Source organism: Nansenia antarctica, assembly GCF_963989245.1.
Source record: "Nansenia antarctica genome assembly, chromosome: 1".
Lineage (NCBI taxonomy): Eukaryota > Metazoa > Chordata > Actinopteri > Argentiniformes > Microstomatidae > Nansenia > Nansenia antarctica.
The window spans coordinates 53,103,513-53,127,720 of NC_137674.1; the positions used below are offsets into that span (position 1 = coordinate 53,103,513).

Here is a 24,208-nt window from a genome sequence, read left to right on the forward strand (position 1 = left end):
TCTCATCAACTCTGCAAATGCCATTTTCAATAAATGTTTATGTATCCGTATCCATGACGGCCACTATCTCTCTCAATAATTGTCTCCTTAAGATTTTGATGGACAGTTTGAATGTTTTCTGATTGTATGATATATAGAGTGTCAGGGAGCAATGTTCTTTGCAAAGCATTTAGGAATGTGTTAGGCTTTGTGCACGTGAGCAACCGCCAACTCTCAGCAGAAACTACACTTCCCATGAGCCCCTAATCTCCATTTCAACTCAGTAGAAACTGTGTGAAAGTCCAATTGATCACTAGCACGGCATCTTGCTTGAGACAAACAGACAAACAGGTACGAAATGATTTGGCTTTTAAGAAGTCGGTGTCAACGATTGATTGTTGTGTAGAATGCGTTGACGTGCGTTTCATCCTACCTACTGTATGTATGTTATGTAATGTTTCAACATTGAAACTAAATGAAACAATGTTGCAAATTGACCAAATTACAGAGGATTATTGCGTTTGGGTTAATAAGCGTGAATAGTGACGTTTTATTGTAAGAGTCGGACAATATCATATGTGAGTTATGGGAAGTTTTATATTCGAAAACATGAGCACCATTGTGTTCAGTCAAACATAAAACTTAACGTAGGTGAATTGAAAATTATGCATACGGTAACGGATATTGATACATTATGTTTACGTTGAAAATAGGCTACATAGAATCCTAGTCATTTCGATGACAACTTCTAAAATGTTATTTATTACGGTCCCTTCTAAGCAGATTAATTTATAAATGGGCCGTTGGTTACTGCCGAACAGCTGAAGTTCTAATGGAACAGAATTCTGTATTCAAGTCCATATATCTTTTCCCACATAGACGATGTGCTTATTCTCAAAACAACTTTTCTACGAATGTTATGCATGCATGTCAACACTGTTTTGTTGCCCTATGCGCATTTTTGCACCACAGCCTCTTTCAGCTCACTGTCCCCAACCCTGTATTGACTGGTCGCCATCTGCTTGTTCTAGAAACAGGCTTGTTTTGTCTGAGAACTTGGCACAGTAGACCTACTCTCTGTTCAGTTTGTAATATGAACCAAAGGGATAAGCACGAGTTGGCAATGATTGTAGTAGTAGGGCCATGGCCCCGCTGTATTGCAATATGTTTCATTTCCTGATGGAAGAACTCATGTTCAGGAGAGTGATTATGACAGTGCTGCTGGCAGTGATCTACTACTGTAAATCTGTCCATAATGAGATGCTCTCAGAAGTGAAATGGATATGTTTATATGTGTTTTACTTCTACGTGCCAATAGAGTGCAAAATAACAGCATCCGCATTCCGCACACATAAACGCTGTGCAAAAAATAAACGTAGTTTATTGCGAGCTTTCGGACATAGACCTTCTACCTTTCTACGTGCCAGAAATGTAATGTAATGTAAACATCAGAGTTGTTGTGATGTTAGTGAACCCTAAGAGAGAAACGCTTAAGCCCCTTTCACACATACGAGCCTTCCCAGTAGATTCCATGCAATTTCCAGGGTCGACGTAAGGGTGACTGGGACTGACCAGGGAAATCCGCTCAGGCAATTACCCGGGTCGAGACCATGTATAATTCCATGCAATTTACCAGGTTGCGGTAAGTCTGAATGGACCCTGGTTATTGCCTGGTCAGTCTCCTTTCACAGCTGTCCTGCATTGCGCAACCATTAGGGCAGAGCGCATAAGAACCGCCCCAGACTCCGAATATTGCTACTGCTAAATATAATTCCACAACTGGACATTACTTAATTTCCAATCATAATGGAGGTATGATATATGGCATATATATATATACGTACAGGTGGAATGGATTTTTTTTAAGGCATTTTTAACGGCCAAAAAAGGAAAATCTGTGCTCACTACATTTTCCAGTTGAACATAAACTAAACTATTTAAATGCTGCTATTGTTTGCGAAGTTACAAGATCTTTACATCCGACAATTTTTTTTCAAAGGATGCAAAGTAATGTAGCCTATGGAGACATTGTAGTTGATCCCCAAGTCTGTTCAAACCCAGGCAGCGAGACCAGCAGGAGAACACAACTAGATCTTCTAATTCTAACTGGATAGTACTTCGTTTCCAATCATATAACTAGATTACTTACTTAGCTAGCTTACTTTTACTTATCAAATGTACATTTTGTGATAGCAGTGCACACACACCGTCTCCTTTCATCATGCATTGTGCGTAGCCCGCAGAGTGCATAATGTCTAATTGAGTCAACTCGTATTATGCTTATCACCAAGTTCTCCCATACTGTGCTTATGGACTAGTATAGTATGTTTATAACAACGGTAATCAAGTGCTTTAGTTGGCGGGCGCACTTGGTGATGGTAAGGACGATAATACGGTCAGGGCTGCCAAGTTTCACCCAAAGTTTGGAGTGAGATTTTTTGGCGGTGGAGCGACCGACCCAAAACTGTGCGCGTTTTGGCAGCGGCGGCCCCTCTCTCCCACCCAATTATTTGTGCTAGTTTCCTGCAAATTTACATGTTGTTCATAATAAACCAGCACAAGAAATGAAAATAATTAACATTTTATACAACAAGAAAAAAATTCAGACAATATATCATATTTATGAAATCTTAATAAACAAATACGGTAGCCTACAGACTCTAAAAGAAAAATGGGCCCCATCAACAGGACTCAGCCCCTTGGTCAGCATGAAAGACCCTTGATCATCATCTTATATACAGTGCATTGCTCATAGATGGCTATCATGTTATACAGTACATACCAGGGTTTTTCCTGGGTCAGAATGAGGGCTTGGTGGTTGATCTTGTGCGCGCGCAACGTGCCCACATTTTTTTGGAGGGACCCCCAATTGTTGTATTTGTATTGTAAATTGTAATTATTATGCATTATTATTATTAATGTACCTGGTTATGTTACAGTAGAGAAACAAAAAACAGTTACCAAAACTGAGTATTTACTAGCTAAGATTGGCAAAAGATTGGCGTGGTGCAACCGAAATTAGTAAACAACTAGTTTGAAACTAGCTAGTAACAACTAGGGGTTTAGTAACTACTAAATGCCTGCATTTAGTAACTACTAATTTAACTACTAATGTAACTACTGCATTTAGTAACTACTAATGCCTGCATTTAGTAATGACTTACGCCAAATTGGTGCAACCCAGTCCAGTAGGCTACCAGATACGATGTTGTAATGTACATATTTTGCTACCACGGTTGCCAGACGGAATTGACAATGTCCAGCCCAACCGGTCTAAAAGCTGCCGAATCCACCCGTCCAGTGTGACCAAAAGTAGCCCAATCTGGCAACACTGCTTGCTACGTTCTTGCAGCTCGCGTGAACACAGGTTCTTCCATCAGCGCTCGCCTGCCGCTTCGATTGCAGACTCAAGTTAACGCGTGTGCAGAAAGATGCCACGAAACTCATGTCTGGTAGCTTTCTTTCAAGGAATTTAAAAAATAAAAGTCCCGTAAAACAATTGTTATTTCTCGCCGTGAGAAATAGAGGTGCGGCGTGAGAGCGTGAGAACTGGTTGAAATGCGTGAGTCTCACGGCGATTGCGTGTATACGGTATAAGTTGACTCGCTGGAACGAGACAGGTGCGCGAGACCGCCAGACACCACACCTCCGTCCCACATGTATTTATCATCATATTTTTCAATATGAAACGGAGGTATGATATGGCAGATGTGTGGTGTGTGGCGGTCTCGCACACCTGTCTCGTTCCAGCGAGTCAACTCGTATTACCGTATTATCGTCCTTACCATCATCACCAAGCATATATGGTACATGGCAGCCCTACACGTCCGTCCCGCTCCAGTTCTGCATCCACTTGAATGCATGCAATGATTGAATGCATGCAATGATTCAAGTAGATTGCGCAACCAGGGAATTGCCGACATGTGTGAAAGGGAGCAACATGGGAATCTACCGGCATTTGGCTCATGTTTTTGATTGATTGATTGAAAAACTTTATTAGAAGATTTGCAGAAGTAGGTACATGAAAGTACATATTACATACAAGGTCAACTAAAAGGATAAAAACCCAAGAAAGCCACTGGCTTATTTCAATTGGGGTCCTTGATTGTGTGAACGGCGTAAATGTGTGAACGGCGTAAATGCCCGGTCAGCACAGCTTGGGATTCCATGGAAACTACAGGGAACTATGTGTGAAAGAGGCTTAAGTCATACATTTTGACCAACATGGATTGTGACCACAGGGCCTTGACCCCATTCTTTACTTAATCCTTTCACTCAGCCTGCTGGGAATTTGGTACAACAACAGTGAGGGCATTGTTAAATTTTTCAAATGTTCTGAGGTTTCTCAGGCTCAATTTGTTTACATTATGGATAGAACTTGTATTAGACTTGTGTTGTGCCTATGTTGTCCATGGTAACCAAGTTTCAACTGTCGCTAAATGTCTTTAATGCATGCCATTAATACTGACAGAAGCGCTTTATTCCCTCAACCTAAAGCATGCGATTGTGATGTACGTAGGTGGATGCCCTTAAGTGGTAGGTAGCCTGGATAGTAATTATGGGCTGGCGTACCAGACTAAGTAGGGCACCCATTGTGACAGCCATGTCTGTCTGTCCTATATGTCCCTTGCCCACCCACCTGTCCATCCCGCCCTCTGTCCATCCATCCATCCATCCATCTATCTGTCCATCCATCCATCACCCCTCCATCTATCCATCCATCCTCATCTCCCTCCCTTTGTCCATCCCTCCATCCATCTGTCTGTCCATCCATCCTCCCCTCCCTCCCTCTATCCATCCCTCCATCCATCCATTCCCACCTCCCTCCCTCTGTCCATCCCTCCATCCATCTATCTGTCCATCCATCCTCCCCTCCCTCCCTCTGTCCATACCTCCATCCATCTATCCATCCATCTATCTGTCCATCCATCCCCTCCCTCTGTCCATCCCACCATCCATCCATCCGTCCTGTTGTCTATCTCTCCTGTTGTCAGAGGCCCGGAACCGCAGAGTCATGCTGACTGAGGTGGTGCTGGCACTGGTGGTGGGAGGAGTTATCTACTTCCTGGTTCAGAGGAGCAGGAAGCAGGTCCTGCAGACAGAGGATGGCTGGTGGGGGGTGGGGACCCCCCCTGAAGAGGACGAGGGGGACCTCAGCATCCGCCCCTACAGAGTACAGACCAGTGACGAGGAGATCGAGGTGAGAACAGGGGGAGGGATAAAGAGCATAGAACTATTAGTATCTTGGAATAGAAGCCATTTGTTCTTAGAATCAAAAGGATAGTTCTTGGCTGAAGTATCAAAAGTCTAGGTTGTGATGAGAGGCACACTTGGCAGTTGGATATGCTTTTGTGTTTATTTAAAAAATTATTAAAAATGAATTACTTTAACTATCTCTGCTGTCATTTGCTTGCAATAGTTTGATAGGCTTTACACAACAGTGTTGAACCGATCTACGGTACTATATTAGCCTTTATTCCTTCCTTCCTTCTGTCTTCAAGTAGTCAGTGATCTAATTATTAGTGGGGTTCCCAGACACAGATTAAGCCTAATCCTAGACTAAAATGCTTCATCAATGGAGATTACTTAGCACTAGTCTTAGGGCCGCTTTTCACAGACAAAACTTAAACTTAGTCCAGGGATTATATCACACTTGTAATGGAAAATCTCCATTGAGGATGCTTTTTAGTCTAGGATTATGCTTAATCTGCATCCATGAAACCAGCCCTTAATCTGTGTCCGGGTTAACAACATCTTAATCTCAATCTCAATCGTCTGCCCAGGACCTTTACAGGAGACTAGACCAGACACGGCCAGTCCCTTCCCTCGAGGACAGCCAGTTCAACTACGGCTTCAACTCCTCCTACCTCCAGGAGGTGGTCTCCTACTGGAGACAAGACTTTGACTGGAGGAGGCAGGTGGAGAAACTCAACAAATACCCCCATTACAAAACCAACATCGAGGGTGAGGTATTACACTGTTTCATCAGTTATGGACATCATTAATCAGTTACAGTGGGGAAAATAAGTATTTTACCCCCTGCTGATTTTGTGAGTTTACCCCCTTACAAAGAAATGAACAGTCTATAATTTAATGGTAGGTTGATTTTAACAGTGAGAGACAGAATATTAAAACAAAATCCCAGAAAATTACATTATATGAATTATGAAAAAATATTGGTGTTTTATTGAGTAAAATAAGTATTTCACCCCCTACCAACCAGCAAGAATTCTGGCTCCAACAGACCAGTTATGTGACCATGAGGCACACAGATTAGTCCTCTCACTTTAAGAAAGTGCTCCTAATCTCTGATGCAAAGCAAACCAATGCCATCACATTGCACAATACACCACATGCCTTCACCACACAGTCAATTTACCAAAACACTTTTTTTCAAAGTCCTTGCTCCGGGTTATTTAGCAACTTGCAGTTAGCCATCCCTTAAAGGTTGTTTCCTCTGATCCCTGACCCCTGACCGCAGGCATTGACGTCCACTACGTCCACGTGAAGCCCAAGAACCTTCCGGAAGGTACGAGTGCTGTGCCCTTGCTCATGGTGCACGGCTGGCCCGGGTCCTTCTACGAGTTCTACGGGATGATCCCTCTCCTGACGGAACCTTCCGACTCGGACGACGTGGTGTTTGAGGTGGTGTGCCCCTCCATCCCCGGCTACGGCTTCTCAGAGGCCCCCCATAAGAAAGGTCAGAGGTTAGACTGGAGATCTAGGGAGGTTGAGGGACCCCTGGAGGAATGCAGGACTTGGGGGGGCTATATCAACATTCATGCAACCTGACAGGGCCATTTTTTCAAGATGTCTGCTCTTTATGTCCTTCTGTATAAGTTAGCGTTTTGCTAATGTAATGTTGCTCATAACCTCGATTTAAGTCAATGAAGTTGTTCTTGTCCAGGTTTTGACTCGGTGTGCGCGGCGCGCGTGTTCCACAAGCTGATGAAGAGGCTGGGTTTCCAACAGTTCTATGCCCACGGAGGAGACTGGGGGTGGCTGGTCACCACCAACATGGCCCAACTAGAACCCAAGTAAGAGGGGGAGACTGGGGGTGGTTGTAACCACCAAGAGGGGTGGAGGTGGTGGTGGTGGCTGGTCAATCAAGAAGGGTGTAATCAAGATGGTGAAACCAAGCCTGCTTAAACCTATCCAATCTTTTCTGTCAAATCAAAAGCCTCACATACACACAAACACAAGTTACTGCTTTTCCATATCAACGTTTCTCTCTGGTTGTGTCTCACCCAGAACAATCAAGGGCCTGCATGTGAACTTCTCCCCTCCTGACAACCCGGGCTTGTCCATGGTGCTGTCAGTCATGCTGGGCCGCCGGTTCCCCAAGCTGTTTGGCTTCACCGACTTCGACATCCAGCGCCTCTACCCCTGCATGCAGAAGCTAATGGTAGAGCCCGTCAAGGAGTCAGGATACATGCACATACAGGCTACCAAGCCAGACACCGTGGGTAAGGGAACGTACCACTCTGAGGGGGGAGAGGGTTTTCTGGCTCCACTTCCATATCTGCTTTAGCCAATGACACAGGAAAAGTGTGTCATAGCTGTTACTTTATCAGGAATAAAGATTAGAACTAACGCCTCTCGGCCAATCACAATTCTGGTTGTTCAACCTTGCTTAACTAGGAGTCTGTTGTCTTCCTGCAGGTCGAGGGCTGAATGACTCTCCAGTGGGACTGGCTGCCTACATCCTGGAGAAGTTCTCCACATGGACGGACAAAGACTTCCGGAACCTGGACGACGGAGGCCTCACCAGGTAGGACACTCTAGAACCCTCTATGATTCTGTTCTAGACCCTCTAGGGTTCTGTTCTAGGGTGGGTTAGTTACCTTCAGACCTAGGTCAGGTACATATCATCAAATCCTTGAATGTGTTTCCATTGTTGGGACTAATTCCATTGGTTGGAATGTACCAGAAGAACTAATTCAAGCGTACTTCAAATATCTGATATCTTAAAGCATGTATTTGAGTCAAGCCTGATAGTTACCATGCAAAGGCCTCTGATTGATTTGTTTTTATTTATTGATTATAAATCTGAACATTTGAAAAGATTTAAGTTATTGTATCTTACTTCTTTTGTTCGGCTTTTCATTCATATCATTTTATATGATGACCTATTTAACATTTTTCACTTTCAATTGCTATTTTATCTGATGTTTTATGTAAAGCACTATGAGTCTACATTCATTTGTATGAATATGTGCTATACAAATCCATTTTGCCTTGCCTTGCCTTGCCTTTCAGAAAGTTCTCCCTGGACGACTTGCTGACCAATGTGATGATTTACTGGACGTCTGGCTGCATCATCTCCTCCATGCGCTTCTACAAGGAGAACTTCAGCCAAGGCCTCAACCAGCCACACTCAAAGTGAGTAGAGGATTGATATCACTACCAAGCGATATGTGAAAGACTGAAGCTTCAATATCATGACTATTACACAGGAACAAATTCCTCATCTACATTTTTTAATTTACGCTGTTTTAATGAGAAGCAATCTCCAATAATACAAGCACTTCTCTACAGAGAAACTACCCAGCGATATGAGAAAGACTGAAGCTTGAGGCTCAGAATGTTTTTTGAATCAGGCTGTCTAATTAGAAGTAATTTGTTTAAATTAGAAGTAATTTCCGATATAACAGACTGTATTGTAGCAGCACTTCATTATCCATACCAGTATTCACTACAGAGAAACAGATTTAGATGAAGGGAGACACACAGTAGGTGTTGCAGTTAGGGCTGCAACAACGAATCGATGAAATCGATAAAAATCGATAATGAAATTCGTTGGCGACGAATTCCATTATCGATTCGTCGGGTCTTGTTCCATAACAAACCTACTTCCTGTTGACGCACGCCACGCTGTCTGGACGGTGTAGGCATCGCGAATCATAGCGAATCATAGCGCTACCTATGGCCGGAAAGGGCAGAACCTATGACCGGAACCGGAAAAGTGGGAAAATCCGGTACCTACACCGGCGCGGCGGCTACATTTAAATCATGCTACTCAAAAGCCTTGAGCGTGAAGCTGTCTGCTGTCTGCTGTCAGGACATGCTAGTGAGTTAGCTAGCAGGGTTAGCTCGCTGCTGCCGCTAGCTGACTGTCACTACGCTGCTCGTCCAGCTGTAGTCTGCGTAGCTGTGCTGAGAACCAGAGCACTAACTATGTTTCTATAGAGGAGGGTTACAGCTAACTTCCTATTGTTTTATTATATAAGTACTGCTGGGCTCAGCCCTGCCATGGTCTCCTGCTCTCCATGCAAATGCGTTAGTGTGAGTTCTAGCGAAGCGTCAGCTAAATTACTGTAATGTAATGCGATAGCCAGTGAGTGTTTGCTCGCATTCATGAATTCAATATTGCATGACAAGTGTATTTAGCTAGCTGGCTAACGTCAGTGGTAGAGCAGAGGTGATAAGCTAAAGGCTAGCTAGTGGTAGCCTACCAAGCTACCCGTGAGTTAGAGTGAGGCACTGACTGTAGCCTAGCCTATTGTATGGAGTGAGAGGACACATTGCATTGTTTTGGAGCATATCTGTTATATAAAAACATTAGTGTCTTGTCTGTAGCCTATATTGCACTTTGGGTTACTGACCTTTACATTAAGCAAAGTTATTACCTAAAACAATGCATGTATTGAGCTAGAGTTCAACTACTTTATTGAAACAATCTACCGCCATAGTCCATGGCCTGTTGTTAAACCTATTTGATGTAGCAAAGCCTTTTTTATTTATATTATTTATTATTTTTTATTAATACTTATTCATTTTGCACATGTATATGTATAGGCCTGGCTGATTTAGAAAACATAAAATAAAATTTGCAAAATAAATCTTTTTCAAATTATTATTTGTATCCGATTAATCGATTAACCGAAAAATAATCGGCAGATTAATCGATTATCAAAATAATCGTTAGTTGCAGCCCTACGTACGGTGACACACTAATACTACTACTACTACTAATAATAATAGTAATACTACTACTACTACTAATAATAATAATCATAATAATCATAATCATAATAACAATAATAATAGTAATTATAGTAATATTCTTCTTCTTCTTCTTATTATTATTATTAATTAATAATGATGATAATGATAATGATAATGATAATAATAATATTAGTAATAATAATAATAATAATAATTTGTATAGTGCAAACATTGAACAACATGGAACATATAGGATCAGCACAGCATAGGGCCAACATACAAAATCCCATGTTGAATTCCTGCCTAAACACCCCACCCGCCCGCCACCCTCTCCCCTCCACTCCTCTACCCAGAATCCCCGTGCACGTGCCCACCGGCTACGCCTGCTTCCCCAACGAGCTGATGCACACGCCCAAGCTGTGGGTGGAACAGAAGTACCGGAAGCTGAGGGCGTACACGCCCATGGCCCGCGGCGGCCATTTTGCCGCCATGGAAGAACCCGAGCTGATGGCCCAGGACCTCCAGAACTTCACCAAGACGCTGGAGAAGAAGAAGAAGAAGGAGAAGAACAACTGATGACCTCGTGTCGCAACAGCTGTGCTTTCCTGTTTACCAAAAAGCTCCAGATGCTAGGTCAACGGGCGCTGTGTGCTATGTGTTTTGATAGCATTGACATTTGCCTGAAGCTACTTCCTGATAAACACCGCCAGGTCCTTAGAGAGAGCCTGCTATTGCTGCCCTTGCTTTGTACCGACGGGCGTAGAGTACATATCATGTATAATGCAGTATAATTCAGTGTGATACCCATAGGCATACAGTATGATATTCTGTATAACCCATTGGCATACCCACAGTAATACAGTAGAATACCCAACCTGATACCATGCTAGGGCCGGTTGAATTTCAATTCAGTCGAGTGAAGAAGTACATTGAAATTAAACATGATTGTAAATAGAGCTTTTATTTAGTGAATTTAATTGAACAACCCTGTCTTCCAGTTCAGCCTGTTCTAGTCCACTGCCATGGTGGCGCACTCACACACAGCTGGCTCAACACAACCACGTTTTTATTTGAAAATTGTTATTATTTGGAAATGTTTATTATTTGAAAATGTTCATATTCTCTCAAGTAAAGTGCTGTTAGATCATTATGAATTGACCAATTCTGTGAGTAGACTGAGGACAACTGTATTGATTGTAAATCAATAATTGATGATGAAATATTAAGGAGAGTACAGACTGTGCTTTCTCCTCAGATTTCTGGTGTAGTCTTGGCCTGGATGTATTATATATATTTTTTTAAAATACATTTTTGATCACCTTTTCTTGTTTTTGCAAGAGGTCTATGCGTTACAGTGTTGCAGTGTTGTTGCATTTCAAACACCGATATCCTGATGAAACACTACTTTTCTGAATGAATCAGATTAATAAACAGTTGAAATTGTTGCACTCTTTGTCTTTTTTTATTTTATTTTTTTATTAACCATCATGCTGAATTAAGTGTGTTCTTCCAAAGAGAGTGCTTACTCTTTTTGTTTCTTCTCATTCATTCAAGGTTTCATTCATATAGTATGCATAGGATTAGCATAGCATGGCTTTTAAGATATCATGGTTCCTGTCGGCCTTATCCTTTCACTTGATTTCAACAAGGTGGGGTTTGATGGTATTACAAACATGTATTTGATGACATCCACGGTTATTTATTCTTTAACAGATATTATTATTGACAAAATACTAGTGTTCCTTATGTATTTTACATCATATGAATATTCAGATCTTATATAGATAATATTTTAAGGTCAAGATGAACTGGGTTCGTACCTTCCTTGTCCTAGGGATTCTACACATGACAGGGCTGAGCCGGTCTGTGCTGTGCTCTCTTATAGCTACTATGCTGTTTGATACCATTCCTTATTCCGTTCCATGTGTTACTGTGAGCCTGTCCTCTGATTTCTACCTCCACCAGCCTCTCCTGCTACTATGGTGGGTGGATGCGTCACCAGGCCAGCACAGCACAGCTCGGTTTGGCTCGGGGTTGGTGGTGGTGGGGTGGGGGGGGGGGGGGGGGGCGGTTATGGTACCTCCAACTGCTGCCAAGGACTGGTGTTTCCCAAGCCCCTGCGCCCTGCCCTGGGACACCCCGCCATTCCCTGAGGAAGCTCGCCTTGGCAGCAAGCACCCGGGGGAGGCACAGGCCGTGCTGGCGGGGGGGTGGATGGGGGAGGGGGGGGCTGTGTGGGTGGGAGAGGGGGAGATAAGGACCACTTGAAGATCCCTACATTACCTCACCAGATAAGGCAAGGGAATAGGGAGAGAATGAGCGAGAGAGAAGGAGAAGGAGAGAGAGAAGGAGAAGGAGAGAGAGGAGAGAGAGAGAGAGAGAAGGAGATGGTTGGACCGGACAAGGAGGGTGTTTGACCACACCGGCAGGGGCAAGGTTGTGAGCAGAGGCGGTTAGAAGGGGGTTAGGGAGTTGTGGTCAGGAGTGGCTAGCAGTTATAGGAAGTTGTGGTCAGAAGCGCTCTGGCTCTAGGTCTTCATTAGTGTTCAGTGTGGTTTCTCCTCTTTGGTGACTGGGTGAGGCTGGGTATAGTAGGGGGTGTCTGGGGACCAGTTATCTTCCGTAGGAGTTTCTGTGAGGGTCTAAGTGGGTCTTCGGTAGCTGGGCTCTGGGTCTCTGTTTGGGGCTGCGTGGTCGTCAGTTGGGGTAGCTGAAGTCTGGGTCTCTGTTTGGAGCTGAGGGGTCATCATCTGGGGTGCCAGAGGGTCCGTGTGGAGCTTCGGTGGGGTGGCGGGGGCTACCAGAGCCTCCATGGCTGAGGGGCTACGGGCGGATGCTACTTCCATGTCTTCAGATCAGACCAGGACAGACCAACAGAGCCTGCCCAGTCTCAGAGCCCTACAGCCTGGCCACAGACTACCAGCTCGCAGGGGTCGGGACCCTAAGAAGTGGGTGAGTCAGATCTGGATGGAACTAGGGAGGAGTAGGTTGTGGAATTGATGATATGGAAACAGCGATGTTGTTATTTGGCACTGTGTATCAAGGTTGATTATACTTATCGGTACTTACAGTTGTTTTGATGTGTTTCCAATTCCCTGACGTGTAGCGACAGCTACAACCAAACAAGCAGGGAAAGGGTCAAATACATAAGAGCACAGAGCACAGATGTACTGACTCTATATATGAGTCTGGATAAGAGTGTCAGCTACTGTACTGTAGATGAACAAGATGTGTGTGTGTGTGTGTGTGTGTGTGTGTGTGTGTGTGTGTGCGTGCGTGTGCGTGTACGTGCGGGTGTGCTTGATTGTGTGTGTGTGTGTGTGTGTGTGCGCGCGTGTGTGTGCGCGTGCATGCGTACGTGTGTGTTGGTGCTGGTCCTGCCTTGTCCAGGTGCGGTCCGGGGCTGGGGCTGGGTCTGTCTCTGTGTCGGGGGGGCAGCAGCCCCAGCAGCCCTGGCAGCCCCAGCAGCCCCAGCCCTCCAGGGTCCTGAGGTCTCAGCACTCCCCAGAGAACGCCGCCCGGGAGCGGAGCCGCGTACGCAACCTCCGCCAGGCCTTCCACAGCCTCCAGGCCGCCCTGCCCTCCGTCCCCCCCGACACCAAGCTCTCCAAGCTGGACGTGCTGGTCCTGGCGACCAACTACATCGCCCACCTGACGGAGACCCTGGACCAGGGAGGGGGGACGACGCAGGCTGAGCACACACTGCCCCCAAGGACTGGAGGGTACCTGCACCCAGTCAAGGTGAGCACCACAAACCCAGGTCTGTTCACCTGTATGGTCATGTCACAGGCTAAGACTTTTGAGTTGTTGAATGTCCCTTGTGGGAATCCATACTTGACTAGGATATGCAGGATGTGAGAGAGTTAAGGCAAAAGAGTTGACAGTACAGATGAGATTACCTCACTGTTTCTGCCTTATTCTTTCCTTTCACTCTCAGAATGGGTGTTTTCAGAAATACTCTGATGAAATACGATATCACACCGCCTACAGTACTGTTTAATAATTCATAACTACGGAGACTAACTGATAATATATGATGTGTTTCTCTCCACAGAAATGGCCGATGCGTTCCCTGTTGTACTGTGGCAGTGTGGGAGAGCTGCTGTCGGGGGTTTCAACCAATCAGACGCCAGTCTCAGGGGAGGAGTGGACACACCCACTAAGCTCAGAGGACAACGAGGACTGATGTGACCTTCATGAGCTCTAAGAAATAAGAAACTCAGAAATGTCAGATTTGGAAATTCGTACAAAGATACCCGAGGTTTCCCACTCGGACTGTATCAGAATCAACCAATAGGAAGCTCTACAGTAATAACCTACATCACGTTCATTTTAAGTCAGAAGGTCTGAGTTTCCGAGATCGCATGAATGAGGCATCATCCTTCCAGGACTATGATGCTACAATAAATCTATAGGCCTACCGTGATGAGGTGTGTGATATCAACTTCAGGGTGAATTCAGGTAATCTGGGACATTGGGTTATGTGGGACACATAAAAAAATAATCTAGTCAACAGGACTTTTTCTACAGGTTAAGCATGGATGTCATGTGATTGACATTTTAAAGTAGATTTTGTGTGACATACCCAATGTCCCAGATTATCCCAAATCACCCTACATAGAGATGGAATGTTTATATAGAGATTAAACTATATATTAAATACATTAAATCAAATGACTACTTCAGTTTTCAAACTATTATTTTTGAAAAGATGTTTTATTTATTACAGAAGCATACCACATAAATCATCTTTATGGAAGAACAGTGTGTAAAAAAATGGTCCAGTTGAACAATATTCCTTTTTTTCTTTTTACACATTTTATGACTTAACACTGTGCCACAGTATGTTCATGTTTGAAATGAATTAAAGTATAAAGTATATACTCTTTCTCTGTGTGTTTTATTTTGGTGTTTTGGTTGGTGTGTGACAGGTGGGTTGGGGGGTGGGAGTGGAGGGAGATGGAGTGATGGAGGAGTGGAGGGGATGGACAGATTAGAAGAAGAGAGGGAGGGTTGTTGTTAGAACACTTGGCAACCATATATTCAGCTGTGGAGCTCTGTATCTTGGCAATAGCGAATGCTTAGTTTAGGGTAAACTTGTCTCGAACATCAGACACACGTAGATGATTGGGTCTGACTTGCACCTCTCCAAGCAGGCTACAGTACAGATAGTGTTAAAGAGATGCTCCGGGGTCTTTGTTGCTAATTCTTTACATGAAATGATGGCTTAAGTGTTGACTATATGGTTCATGCTATATAATGTTAAGCATTTTTAAATATCATTAGACCACTCAATCCTCAGTTTAAGGCTAACACACTTTTTCAAAATATGCTTTTGATCATGGAATGGGGAGGTGCTCCTCTCTATCCAATCAGGCCACTTCTTGACACTTTTTCTGTCTATTTCAGCGACCCGTTTTTTGGCTCCCGAGGGGTAATTTTAGAACTCGTGGTTGAAAATAATATACAAAATTCCTGGGCATGCTAAGTAATTGGAAGCTTGAGCAATCTTGAATTATGTGAAATATCTCATCTCCCGGAAAATATGTATATATCACAAACACGACATTTATGACCCATGATATGATTGCAACATTATGGATTACAGCACTAGAGAGATATTGCACACATTCTGGTACTGACTAAGCAGTGGGCTACCCTAGTGTCAAACACAAACACACACACAGGGAGGGAAACTCCAACCTCTCAAGCCAGGGGAGGCTGGTGGAGGTAGAAATCGGAGGATGGGCTCATTGTAATGCTAACAAACACATCCCATTCCATTCACAACAACAAGCCCGTCCTCCAATTTCTACCTCCACCAGCCTCCCGGTCTGGAACATAGTAAAAGACCAAAGGAGTTACACAGTACAGTACAAACCAAGCAGTTGTATTACAGTATTTGTGCGCAGGCAGGCGAAGGGGCAGGTTGTTGATGAAACCAGCAGAACCATGGTCGTTACCCCCCCCCCCCCCCCCTTTCTTGAGCAACATGGGCTCAAGTCCACGAAAAGCGGCACAATGTTCAAGGCTAGCCCTATAAATCTGTCTGGGGGGGGGGAGGGGGGCAGATAACCCCCACTCTCTCAAATTAATGACTCATTTGGACCTGCCAGCTACTAAGGCAGGGGTTACACAGTGAAAGGAGAGGGCAGACATTTTGGTTTAACAACAAGAGAGTGCTAGACAGTAGACAGTAGACAGTAGACAGTACTGCACCAGAGGTCTAGCTCTGGCCAGAGTTGGTGGGTTGGATAGTTGAATCCCCACAGTTCGTCCACCGTGGGCTGAAGACCCATCTGACGACCCATCTGAAGACCCATCTCTTCAGGCTACAACTTAATTGTGCCTCCTAAAGACTTCTTCATCGCCACTACTCCCCTGTAGACTTTCTCTACTGGAAAAAAAAGAAGTAGTTCTTCTTCTTCTTCTTCTTCTTCTTCTTCTTCTTCTTGCATTGTGACTGCCAATGGCATAGACTTCTTATTCTTATGATGACTGATGTATAGATGATTCACTTACTTGACAAATGTACTGTTGTAAGTCGCTTTGGATAAAGGCGTCTGGTAAACGTCCAAAAATAAATGTAAAATGTAGTGGAGATCAGATTGGAGGAAGCACGGACGTGACTCCCCATTGTATTGAGCAATGGTAATAGGCCTACATGTCAAATGATTCTTACTTTCTCATTATGAATGGCTGGACGCAAGGCATACACACACTCACGTACGCATGTACCTACACACACACACACACACACACACACACACACACACACACACACACATTTACACACAATTATCTTCAGCCTCAATAATATTAGTTCTAGAGCAGGTGTCCTCGAAAGGAAGAGTCTTCACCAAAAAGCGTGCATGTGTGTGCGTGTGTGTGTGTGCATGAGTCAGAGTGTCTGTGTGTGTGTGTGTGTATGTTTCTATTTGTGCCAGTGAATCCCCCTCCATCCTCCCCATCTCCCTTCATGTTGAGACAGATAATCAGCATAGTTTCTGTATCTCCCTCTCATTATAGCCAGAACATGCTGATTTCTGGGTAAATTTATGAAGCTCCGTAGCCATACTCCCCTCCTTGGCCCGGCCTAGCTGGAACGAGAGGTAAGGTAGAGAGGGGAAGAGAGGAGAGGGGGAGGACTGAGGATAGGAGGAGAGGAGAGGGGAGGAAGGCACAACTCAACAACTTGTAGAGGTAGAGAGAACATGGCTGAACGCAAGAGACAGGTTGATGGCACGGTCTTAAGAGAGGAGTACAGGAGGAGTAACTAAGTGTGGTGTTGTTGCACTCCAAATAAACACAAATCTTTCCCCTCCTGCGAACTTCCTGCCTGGAATCAGGAACGTCTGTGGAGTTTTGAGTCTGAAAGCCAAAGGCAGCCAGACTTGGCAACAGTTTTCCTGCGAGACTACACTACCACTTGTTTTGAAATCAGGATGGGAGGCTGGCGGAGGTAGAAATCGGAGGACGGGCTAGCATTCCTCATTCTGTTCCATGTATTAACCAGAGGGGGGGGGGGATGATGCAGAGGGGCTTGAATGAGAGGGTTTTTTGGCATGTTGGCAGTGGTTACTGTGGCAACAGGGGGTTTGTGTGGCCATTGGTACAAAACTGTTCTAGATTGTTGGGGTCGATTCCATTTAAATTCCTGGCTGCCTTCGTAAATTCGCTCTGAGACCCACATTGGGTTCAACGTAATAAAGGGACCAAGTCATTTGATTGGAGGCATTCCATGAGTGCTGATCAGATGTCCAGAGCGAATTTACGAACGCAGCCCCAGTCTGTTGAACTGAACATGGGATTTCTCTGGACTGACTGAGGTGATATTTGGTGGCATTGACCCTGAACAAATCACCCGGGCAATCACAGTATCTTGTGGTAAGTGCACACACTGGGTTTCCTTTCTATGTCCCAGCTCTACATTAAAATTGGAGCCATTTAGCAGACACTTTTATCCAAGGTGCTTTACCACTAAGTACATTTGTATAAAGTAAGTGAATCATCTAAACATCAGTCATCATAATAATAATTTTAAAAAGAATCTACGCTAGGACCAGGGGTCATTGGCAGTCACAATGCTAGAAGAAGGATTTTAAATGTTTCCCTTCTGTTGTCTGAACACTATGGATTAAATGTCAAAAGTCTTTCATCGATTCCTCAGCAGACCACTCTCTCCTCAACCTCCTTCTCAAAACGCACCGGACGAGGAAGGAATCAAGCAAAGACTTGTGAGATTGACTACGGAGGGGGGGGGGACGCCACTGGAGCACCACATGACCTTAGTGATACCAAGCCACAGTGACCCCCCCAGAGAGAGAGAGAGGAGCGGGAAGGATAGGAGGGGGGGGGGTGATAAAGACCCTCCCCTGGGAGGCAAGAGGAATGAACGAAGGACGAAAGAAAGAAAAACAATTTCTTTCTTTCCAATTTCCTTCCTTAAATGGAGGACTGCTAGTTATGGGAGGGCTACTCGTTAGGGGACTCGTTAGCCCAGTCCGAAAAGATCCATAGCTCCTACACCCGACACTTACTCCTACACCCTAGACACTTCTGTCTCCTACACACTTGTGTGTTATCTGAAATCCAATATAATCCAATATCTTGTCCTCTCAGACCTACACAATGTCTAGGCCAAGGGTGAAGGAGTTATTTAGGGTACATTTAAGTTTGCTGTTCTAGTGCCGCTCAGGCAATTATAAATTTTGAGAGGACCACCTTGTTGACAAATTGTGAATGCTGATTATATTTTATAATGTTGTAATTGTGTATGATGTATGGTTATAAATTGTGTATATGCAGGGACTCCCTGCCAAAATAAAGGTGAAATAACGTTTTTGGACAGAAATGCAACATTTATGAAATTGGCATTTAAAATATGCTCAGTGTTGTGTTTATCAATGATGTAGCCCTGTGTATAAAATAATAATAAAAAAAACATTACCTGAATGTACAATTGATTGTACTGTACACCCAAACATCATTTGCTTCCCTTAGAACAGAAAATTCACACAACAAAACACACAAAAAAAAAGTCTAAATACTGGTGCAATCAAACATTTTTATTTTCAAAAACAGAGCAACAATGATGGTCATATAATCACTACAATTCATCCAGTTACAAACATTGAATCTTGAGAGGACCAGTACATGTCAACATTAGGAAAGTAAGGCCCACTAAGGTGGGTTGGTAGGACACAGGGCTGAGTGCCCCTCCAGGAAGAGGATTTCTCCGGTCTGGCCTCCTGACCTCCCCATCACAGATCTGAGAGGACTGGGAAACATACAGTACGTATTCCAGAGAAAACATGGTATGATAGCGACTGTTGTGTACAAGCTCAAGTCCCCTTATTAAAACCATAATGACCCACAGTATTGGCGGTATTTAGACTTGACATCTGCGCACTTAACTCTGAATTTTACGCAAATCATTTATTGATGTTAACGGGAGATTATCACGGAAATTCCAAGTTGACTGCGTGGATATCTAAGTCTTAATACCTCTTTTAGAATAATAATCACAATAATAATTATCCATAACGATGATCAATACAGAGATCAGATGAAGGCACAGCCAAAGCAGAGTAGTTGGTTGGTCCAATTTCTGCTTGTGGATTTTTGGAATGCATACTAGGAAGAATTCATACAAATGGGATCACAAATGTTGATAATAAATATTGTTTGTCAAAATATTTATTATCGTTTTGAAATTACTGAGTGCCATTATGGGCTTTCCCTTACGGTCAAGTATGTTTTCAATTCACTGTAAATTAGATCTCATAGTAGCTAATGTTATTGAACCCATTTTTATAGGATTGGCCATCCAGGGAGGTATTCCATCAACGTTGCTAAAAGAAAATCCAGGCCTATTTTGATCAATTTCGCAAAAAGTCTCGGGAAATGTATCAAAACAAGCCTGGATTTTACTTTAGCGACATTGATGGAATACCCCCGAGGAGGCCTTGGTAAATAATTAAAGAATTGACATAATACATAATTAGACATTAAAGATAATAAATATAATTTTTACATTTACAATTTGTGAGTTTCTTAACATTTCCTGGTGCATTTTCAGTTGTGATTCTTCAAGCAAGCTCTACCTCATAGAAATCATGGCTTTTACGACCTCAACAGCCTCTCTGACTCTCAGAGAGAACTTCAACAAAGTGGGTCTTAATTTGCCTGGTTGGATAAACCGTGTGTTTTTCGCCACAGAATTATATATATATATTTTTAAACTTAAGATACCTATGGTTATAGCCAGCTATGACTAAACATTATGCTGTATAGTGTACAAGGATAGCTAGTCATAGCAGCAGGCTAAAGCCCCAGTATGGAACCAGAATCCATGTGCTTTTACTTCAGCTTAGCCTTAGCTATCACAGTGTTCAACCCACACCTGGGTTCATTCTTGACATCTTGGGTAATCATATTTTAGCACTTCGGTTTGTTTGTAAATTCATAACTTCTAAAGCCTGTCCCAGAAAGAGGAGGTGGTCTCTATGGTTATTTTAAAGGGCAGCGTCAAAGGTACACACTTCAAGTAATTTCAGGTATGAATAAAAAAGGAATAAATGCAATCGTATGTAACAGCTTAATATAGAATTCTCTCTAGATCATAAAATATACATTTTATATCTTTGTCACAAGATGTCATTAAAAAGGACTTTTAAAAAAAAAGTAAAAAACCTCTAGGATCCATATAAATGTTTTGGTTGTTTGTGAAGGCCAGTACTTAGGGACGGCCCTAAACAACTGACGACCTACCAACATTTGAACAACGTTAGGTTGAGGTTGTCTCGTTGTTCCCATCGCTAGGCGCTAACAACACTGATGAATAGAACTACAAGTGATGCTAACTACTGGACTACAACCCCCAGCCAACCATTCCAAAACATTTTATGATCCCTGCATATAGAAGCGTTCCAAAACAGTTCCATTTACTATAAATGGAAACAAAGTAAATATTCTCTAAAAACAACAACAATCACATCAACATAGGACATGATGGGTTGACGTTCTATATGCTTTGAACAGGAAGAGGTATTTTTCAGTTGGGATGAATGGACGTTTCCTTGCTCGTATCTATCAGCCCTTTGGTTTGACTTCATTGATTGGTTACAGAGGTTTCTTATTCCATATACTGGGACACAGTCACAGGAGCCCGTAATCAGGTTGTGGGTTGTGTCGTATGTCATTGGGAGTTATGTGTGATCCGGGGGAGGCTGATGGAGGTATGAATTGGAGGATGGGCTCATTGCAATGCATGGAATGGAATCAGAAATGGTATCAAAGGTGTGTGTGATACCATTTTGATACCATTCCTTATTTCGTTCCATACCATGCATTCCAATGAGCCCGTCCTCCCATTGCCTCCTCCATTGTTGTGCTCCAAACTCAGATCCCATAAATGGGCATGAAGTGAAGTAGAGTCTGCACACTCAGATGCTCAACAGTACCTTTATAAAAAAAGTAGATTTATTCCTAAAAAATGTGGAATAAAGGTTTGTGGGGCATTTAAATGAGCTGGCCCTACGTAAATGTATGTAAGTCATTGGTACAAGTGTTGTCAGAAGCCTAATTTCAATCAGTAGTGTCATGTTTCAGCTTCAATCTGGCCCCTCAACATTATGGCTATATTACTGCATCTAACTAGCTGGTAGAGTCCTTATACCCCCATAAGCTAGACAGGGTAAAAGGCAGGTGGAAAATGTCTCTAGAGAAGTTTAACACAAGGAAATAACAGTCTTTGGAAACAAGTATAGAGCAGACTAGTTTAGGCGTTGTCATGAGATTTTGTAGTCGGACGAAGCCAAACAATAATAATAAGACATTGATGAACAGGCATGTATGTCACTGGAGGCCCCAATCAAGTAGATACAAATACACACACACACACACACGATCAAGAAGTCTCTCAGACAAAGATTAAACCAAATCCTGGACTTAAATCACACTTTCAAAAGAAATACTCTTTTCTTTTGAAAGAGTTCGAACCACAGAATGGTTTTGGATAGACACCAAATTGTGTCCGGGTGGGGAAATCAGGTCTTTCGAACGCCATGACATATTTTGGCACCCAACACTAGTTGGCATGACAACTCCAGTGTATGGAACACAGTGATGATGTCACAGTGGAACAGAGTCACAGGTTGAATTCTTTAGATTCCAAAAATGGATAAACATGACCATGAAACAATTTGACAATGACAGTTAAACATGTACGCACTGCACTGCAGGACTCACATTCATTGAATAACCAATTATAAACACAATGTACTTCATCATCGTAACACATTATTACGTTGTAATGGCCACACGTCGAGAGTACTTGATCAGATAAAAATGGCCACTTCATATAATCATAAACACGTTTACAAAACATTGTACTTTTTTTTTTTTCATTTGAAACTGATTGGAATTATTTTTCCCAGTACATTGAACATCAAGAAATGGTGAAAAAGACAAAAGGAAACGTAGTCATTCACAGATCCAACCGCCTCTAGTCGTTGTGTGGTGTGGTGTGTGCGTGTGTGCGTGTGTGTGTGTGTGTGTGTGTGTGTGTGTGAGGTATTGTGCTTTTTCTTGGTTTCATAGAGGAGGCAGATTACAGAATCATGCGTGACGAAGACCTCTTCGGTCGAAACATCGCCGAAATAAAGAGCAGCGCATGGGGAGCATTAGCCGGGTCGCAGGCGTTTTCTTTCTTTTCAGTATTCCAGTTTGAACCAGATTTAAAAGCACTAAACATGAGATGTTCCCTTCCCTGAAGACACTCTCTGTTGGCCCCCGGGTGGACGTGGACTAGTCAGGTCATGCATGTACAGGTAACGGACGTCAAAGACACATATGGATGAGGATGCTGACTTGTGCTCTACAGTGTAAACCTACTGCTATTGATCCCTAGACAGGTGACGTTAGCAGTGTGTTATTAGTTTGGCCAAAGCTAGAGCAGCTCGGTAGTCTAGTTCTGTCCTGCTACCCCCTCTTACTGTTAACAGCTTTCCTTACTCCAGATACAAGTTGCCCGTGTGCACAGATCTGGGATCAGAAAACCCTCCCATGATCCTTACTGTAACCATTAGGAGGGCAAATGCAAAATGTACCCTAGATCAGCGTCTATAACTTCATCACACTGTTTTCGCCTGATGTACTGCATCACTAGTCTGACTACACCCATCAGCTGTCAAATGAAAACGACTACATTCAACACATTAACCTATATGAGGCACTTGAAAAGACGACCAGTGGGTTGACTGTAGGGGAGGGGGGGGGGGGGGGGGGGCAACATGGAGGACTGATGTCACCAGGCTTTACGTCCTCCTAACTGTAGAGACAGACAGATGTGTCTAATCACCAGAGTTTGGTCTACAACCGGTTGTTAGAAATGTGCCTATAACCAGCTAACCCTAACCCATCTAACCAGAGGGGTGGTGTGTCTATAATCACAGTTCTGTCTATATCAAGAGGTTTGTATATAACCAGAGGTGTGTGTATAATCACAGTTCTGTCTATAACAAGAGTTGAGTCTATAACTACAGGTGTGTGTATAACCAGAGGTGTCTACAACTGGCTTTATCTACAGTCTATAACCTTACCCTCTCTTAGAACACAAACCTAGTGTCACTAATGGCATCTGAGGTGATGTTTTGTGCTAGATAACCTATATAACTGTGCTATATAATCTATAATCTATAACTGTACTTGTACAGTATAATCTATGACTGTGCTTCTATATATACACTATGGCACCTCCACCGTTATATAATATTTAATTAATGTACTATAGCAGCTTCAGAAGGCAGACATTTGCACAAGTCAAAAGGCTTTGTAATGCAAACAACAGCCTTGTAATGCAAACAACAGCCTTGTAACGCAAACAACAGCCATACAGTAGAAGGACTTTAGCAACCAAAGCTAATCACTGATGCCTTCAGTTTGTTTTAATATCGCGATCTGACGTACCGGCAGCTTCTTGTTCTCTACAAAAATAAGATTTAATACACTGTACACGCTCTCGCTCTCTCTCTCTCTTTCTCCCCCCCCCCACCGCTCTCTCTCTCTCCCCCCCCCCCCCCCCCCCCACCGCTCTCTCTCTTTCTCTCTCCCACCGCCACTCTCTCTCCTCTACCTGATTGGTCTTAGATGAGCAGGGACAGACAGACTTTGGGGGTCTATTGTCACATCGGGACAGTTCATTGTGTGCCATGGGTGCAAGTATGTCCCCCGGACACGTCCTCGATCTGACAACGTTATCGGACACAGAATGATGTGC

At 43.4% G+C, this 24,208-nt stretch overlaps 2 protein-coding genes across 2 annotated transcripts; both read left to right on the forward strand.

Annotated features, from left to right (window-relative positions):
- Window positions 1-268: 268 nt before the first annotated feature.
- ephx1 (epoxide hydrolase 1, microsomal (xenobiotic)) lies at window positions 269-11,366 on the forward strand. The gene is made up of 9 exons (XM_080535890.1): window positions 269-330; window positions 4,974-5,179; window positions 5,763-5,943; window positions 6,461-6,679; window positions 6,887-7,016; window positions 7,231-7,445; window positions 7,642-7,750; window positions 8,239-8,361; window positions 10,281-11,366. The coding sequence occupies exons 2-9, from the start codon at window positions 4,994-4,996 to the stop codon at window positions 10,501-10,503; spliced, it is 1,386 nt and encodes a 461-aa protein (XP_080392016.1). The 5' UTR covers window positions 269-330; window positions 4,974-4,993; the 3' UTR covers window positions 10,504-11,366.
- A 1,405-nt stretch (window positions 11,367-12,771) lies between these two features.
- Window positions 12,772-14,113, forward strand: tcf23 (transcription factor 23; the record flags this gene model as incomplete). Its single annotated transcript, XM_080524072.1, has 3 exons — window positions 12,772-12,879; window positions 13,318-13,668; window positions 13,982-14,113. The coding sequence occupies 3 exons, from the start codon at window positions 12,772-12,774 to the stop codon at window positions 14,111-14,113; spliced, it is 591 nt and encodes a 196-aa protein (XP_080380198.1).
- Between the last annotated feature and the right edge of the window lie 10,095 nt (window positions 14,114-24,208).